Here is a 6,000-nt window from a genome sequence, read left to right on the forward strand (position 1 = left end):
ATTTATTTTAAATCTAAGCTTAATTTCTAAAAATTTTTTCGAGGGGGTCAGAGCTCGATCCCAGGACCTGTACCGTTTTTTGATATGAGGATCAAATGATCAAAAAACGCTACAGGCCCTGTGATTACCCGTTTTTCCGAATTTTTGCAAAAACCGGAATCTTCAGAATTAAAAACCCCTTCTGTAGAATTTTTAGTCACGTGTAGTCACTTTGCAGAATGATGAAATGATGAAATGAATTTGTGCTACGAGTTTAAAGTTCTAAGGATTATCCTCAACCTCGATCCCAGGACCTTTAGCGTTTTTTTGATCATTTGATCCTTATATCAAAAAACGGTACAGGTCCTGGGATCGAGCTCTGACCCCAATTTGAATGATATGCTTTTCGTGATGCTTTTTTTTTAAAGTAACTGGTACTTCTTTATCCACTTGATTATCTATTATCTATCTGGTCAGGTTTATTACGCAAATTCAATCATAAATCATAGTATGAATGACCCGTTAATAGAATACGCCATTGTTAAATATCTTGACGGTCGAGAATGTACAGTTAACGTGAAAATTTAAACGAGTTATCTAAATGATCACAATAACTTATCTATGGAAGAACGTATGCAACCATTTGATACTAACGAACGAAGAATTTAAAGTGAATAGTGACAATTCCGAAATAACTGAAGGGACATTTGAAATTGCAAATACCCCTGTATTAAGAAGATCTTCACGTACACACGTAAAGTCCCTCCTGTTCGTTTGGAGTTGTGATCATAAAAAGTAGTATTTAGTGTGTATGACATGCTCTGCACTAAACTACAGAATGTTGTTGTTTCTGATTGTGTTTTGACTAGTAAGTGTGTTCGGTATGCACTACCAGAATTGTTATGTCTTACGTCTGTAAATGATGCATTTTGATTTAAATGATATAACATCATTTTCATTTTTTATTGCATAAAACATTTGCAGTTGTGAAGAATGTTATATTATGATTATTACATTTTGTTATATTTTCTATTTTTGTATTAGATAAATAAATATTTCTTTCTTCGCGTTCTGAAACAATAAACAAACTTTTTGAACTTCTTGATATCCAGCTAAACGACTATAAACTTCGACCGAACAACTTTTAAACTTTAAAAACTTAAGAGACTTGGCCGGATGTTTAAAGCTATGTAAATATGTAGACCAGATTCTCTGAAAAGTTCGACCAAAAGTTTATAATTTAAAAGGGATTTGCGCATGTACGTGTAATATATTTTACTAGGTATATATCGGATGCCGTGAGTTTCGGCTCGCGCTCTAAACACGATCCAAGATGGTGTCACAGCATCTGATATCAGACTTTATGTTTATATGTGATTAGCTTCTTTTATCAGAAGAATACTTTTTATCTGATGATAGATAACTACTACAAATTGGCGACGAGGATTCCAAGAACTCATGGAGAGGTATATTTCATAATTACAAAGCAATCTCGCGTGAAACAAGACGTGTGAATTTTCGAATCAAAACAACAAATTTTGTTGACTCTTACTGTGCGAAAGGAAACTTTGCTAGGCTGTCCTTTGTAATTTCAAGCGATAGTTATACTTGTGCGCGCGCTCTGAGCATTTCTGTGCAGCTAGCATGTCCGTTTTGCAACTTCCAGCCATACCACCCTTTGACCCAAATGGAGAACCGACTTCAGTTGGTCAACGATGGACGAAATGGCAGACCAGTCTTAAATACTACATACTAGCAAGTGGAGTTAGGGATGATGAAAGAAAGAGGGCAATTTTACTCCACATGATTGGACCTAAATGCCAGGAAATATTTGAAACTTTCTCTGATCCTGGAACAACATTTGAAGAAGCCCTCCATAAATTTGATGAACATTTTTCAGTCAAAAAGAACATACCTTTCGAAAGGCATAAATTTCACCAAGCCTCACAACAAGTAGGGGAAAGTACGGATCAATTCATTACCCGTCTACGACAACTTTCCTTATATTGTGAATATGGATCAGAAACTGACAATGAAATCCGAGACATGGTCATAGCAAAAACATCGAATATTAAATTCCGCAAACGTTTACTTATGGAAACTGATTTGAATCTCCAGAAAACACAGGACCTTGGACGACTTTTTGAATCTGCAGAACACCAAAACAAAGAAATAGCTAATGGTAAACAAACACAACATGACACTGAAGAAGAAAGCTCTGAACAAATCAACAAACTACATGGGCGTAGACCACCTCATCGTAGCCATGGGAAACACAATGCACCACCACATCGGAACAACCCAACCAAATCATTCAACAAACCAGAATGTGGTCGCTGTGGTATGAAGAACCACAAAAGTCATGAATGTCGGAGATCAAGAGATAAAACATGTAACAAATGTGGTATTAAAGGACATTTTGCAAAAATGTGCCGCACCAAAAATAAACAGCAAGTTCATCAAACCAACCATGAAAACTCTGATGACGAAGATGAGGATATCTACCTATACAAGATGAACACTACGAAGTCAAATAACTTCCCCGTTCTAGTAAACAATAGCGAAATGACTGCTATCATTGATTCTGGAAGCACAACAAATATCATCGATTTTCGAACCTATAAACGCTTATTCAGCAACATCCAGCTTCAGAAATCCAATGCCCGAATCTACCCATACAATGCTACTAAGAAGCTCCCAATCACTGGTACCTTCAAAGCTACAGTTGCAGCAAATCACCATAAAATACTAGCAAAATTCTACGTAATACCTGGTCAAGGAGGCAATTTACTTGGTCACAAAACAGCTGAGCAGCTAGATCTATTACGAATTGGACCAGCTACAACACCCATCAACCATAGAACATTCCAGTTAGGTAGCAGAAGTCTGTCAAAAGGCATACCAGTATCAACAGAACAAGTCCTCAACAAAAACAACAAGGTATTCAAAGGAATGGGAAAACTTAACAACTTCAAACAGAAACTCCATATTGATCCAGATGTCACCCCCATCCAGCAACCAACTAGGAGACTGCCGTTTCACACCAGAAAGAAAGTTGAAGCAGAGCTCGATAGACTGCTGAAATTAGATATCATTGAGCCAGTTAATGGACCAACTTCGTGGGTTTCACCAATTGTCGCAGTACCTAAGAAAAATGGCAAAATTAGATTGTGTGTGGACATGCGCAGAGCAAACACTGCCATTATCAGAGAGAAGCATCCTATTCCAAAACTGGAAGAAATCCTACCATTATTAAATGGAGCCACTGTCTTCTCAAAAATTGACCTGCGAGAAGGCTACCATCAAATTGAGTTAGCCGAAGAAAGCAGAAACATTACTGCCTTCATTACCCATAAAGGAATTTTCAGATACAAGCGTCTCATATATGGTATTTCAAGTGCCTTTGAACATTTTCAGAAAAATATTGAAATGGTAATTGCTGATTGTGAAGGGGCAAAGAACATCTCTGATGATATTTTTATCTGGGGAAAAACACAAGCTGAGCATGACCGCAATCTCGATAAGGTTCTTCGTAATCTTTCTGAGAATGGCCTGCGTGTCAACCCAGAAAAATGTGAGTTTAGCAAGAATAAAATTTTATTTAGTGGATATACTCTCACAACAGATGGCATATCTCCAGACCCTTCCAAAGTCACTGCAGTCAACAAATTCAAAACACCAACAACATCGACAGAAGTCAGATCCTTTCTTGGTCTAGTAAATTATTGCAGTCAGTTCATCAAAGACTACAGTACATTATCAGCTCCACTGAGGAAACTCACCAAGAAAAATACACCATTCATATGGACAGATCTTGAACAGAAATCATTTGATTTACTCAAAGAAAAACTTTGCACTTCTGAAACTATGGCATTTTACAATCCTGAGGCGGAAACAGACATAATTGTTGATGCAAGTCCGTATGGTCTTGGTGCCATACTTACACAGAAACAGAAAGATGGAAACTTCAAGCCGGTAGCATATGGAAGTAGAGCATTAACACCTGTTGAACAGAGATACTCACAAACAGAACGAGAAGCTCTCGCAGTTGCCTTTGGCTGCACACACTTTCACTTTTTCATATATGACCGTGACTTCGATATCACCACTGATCACAAGAGTCTTTTGCACGTAATGTCACCAACTTCCACATCTCCACCACCGAGGATCCAGAGATGGCTTCTTCGCATACAAGGGTATAACTACAAATTAAAATACATTTCTGGTGCCAAAAATGCTGCTGACATACTATCAAGAGACCCTGTTTGTACAGACAGTGAAGGAGAAACTGACGACTCAATTGAATCCTTTATCAACTTTACAGCAGCAGAAGCAGTACCTAAAAGCTGCAATATCGAAGAGATACAAGATGAAACTGCAAAAGACATCATTCTTCAAAAAGTCACCAAAGCCATTAACTCGAAGGCCTGGCCAAAAGATTCTGCTTTGAATCCATACAGACATGCAAAGCATGAGTTATCCTTTGTGAATAACATCTTACTCAAAGGACAACGAATTGTCATCCCAAGCACTCTACAACAGAAAATGTTGCAGATAGCACATGCTACGCATCAAGGAACAACCAAAACTAAACTACTATTACGTGAAAAAGTTTGGTGGCCGCTGATGAACAAACAAATCGAAGATCTAACACTTACCTGTCATGCCTGCCAAGTAACTGCACCCTCCACCACCAGGCATGAACCGTCACAACCAACAGAAATTCCCAAACAACCTTGGAACACTATTGCAATGGACATTCAAGGCCCTTATCCCTCTGGTGACAACCTGTTAGTTTTGATTGATTACAGATCCAGATACCCAATAGTTTCTTCTATCAAGAACACTGGTGTGCAAAACATAATAAATGTTATGAAGCGAACCTTTAGTATTTTTGGTTATCCAAAAACAATTGTAACTGACAACGGTTCACAATTCACGTCCTTCAAATTCAGCCGATACCTTCAACAACATGGTATAAAACACCGGCGTACAACTCCATACTGGCCACAAGCTAATGGTGAGGTTGAGAGATTTAACCGCACATTGAAGCGACACAATCAAACTGCTGTCATCACTGGAAAGGATTGGCGTAAAACTCTTGACACATTCCTTTTGAGTTACCGAACCACACCTCATACCGTAACTAAAGTTCCACCTGCAACACTGATGTTCGGTAGACCGCTAACGAATGATCTTCCTGACGTTAGTCAACTTGTGAAAAGCAACAGTGAATTGGATATAGAAGTAAACAAGAATGATGAAAAGCACAAACAGAAATCCAAGGAAAACACCGACCAGAACCGCAAGGCAAAAACTGTCACTTTTGAAGTCGGACAAAAGGTATTGTTGAAAAATCTTACCGACAACAAAAACAAACTTTCACCGCCCTGGTTAAAGGAAGTCTTCACCATCATTAAAGTATACAAACGAAGCATCATGGTTCGAAACAAGGAAGGAAAAACGTTTCTACGAGCAAACGGACACGCGAAACTGTATAGATCTGCGAAGGGTAAGCAATCGAGTGTTTCTAACGCGCGAAACAGGGCAGACCCTTGTACCTGCTCAAGCAATGCGAATTTTGATGAGAACCAACAATCTAAACCGAATGATGGCCATAACAAAGAAGAAGATCTATACGAAAAGAAAAACCACAAGAACGGTGCAAAAACCTACCCGAAACGACAAAGAAAAACTACAGAGCGTTACGTCATCATCAATCCGAAGCGCAAGAAGAAGACTTAGAGAAAAAATAAGAACGATAACAAGATAATGATAACAAGAACGATAATGATAAACGATGTATATATATAGCAGACGAACGATACGATGTATATAGTAAAAGACCGATGTGTATAGCTGAAGAACAAAAACGTTTTATGTACGTGCAGAGGAACTGAGTTGAAAAGCAAATATGTGAACATGTTATAAAACAAACAATCAAGAAATCAACAACAACAACTTCGAGAAAAAGAGGGATTGTAATATATTTTACTAGGTATATATCGGATGCCGTGAGTT

The 6,000-nt window shown here is 38.1% G+C and overlaps 1 protein-coding gene across 1 annotated transcript; it reads left to right on the forward strand.

Annotated features, from left to right (window-relative positions):
- The first annotated feature begins 1,623 nt into the window (after nt 1-1,623).
- Nucleotides 1,624-5,724, forward strand: LOC130613405 (uncharacterized protein K02A2.6-like). Its single transcript, XM_057434781.1, has one exon. It carries the CDS (start codon nt 1,624-1,626, stop codon nt 5,722-5,724), a length of 4,101 nt encoding a protein of 1,366 aa, XP_057290764.1.
- Nucleotides 5,725-6,000: the final 276 nt, after the last annotated feature.

Source organism: Hydractinia symbiolongicarpus, chromosome 1, assembly GCF_029227915.1.
Source record: "Hydractinia symbiolongicarpus strain clone_291-10 chromosome 1, HSymV2.1, whole genome shotgun sequence".
NCBI lineage: Eukaryota > Metazoa > Cnidaria > Hydrozoa > Anthoathecata > Hydractiniidae > Hydractinia > Hydractinia symbiolongicarpus.

Excerpts from the sequence above, each read along its gene's own strand:
- LOC130613405 (XM_057434781.1), top strand. The coding sequence starts at position 1,624 with ATGTCCGTTTTGCAACTTCCAGCCATACCACCCTTTGACCCAAATGGA.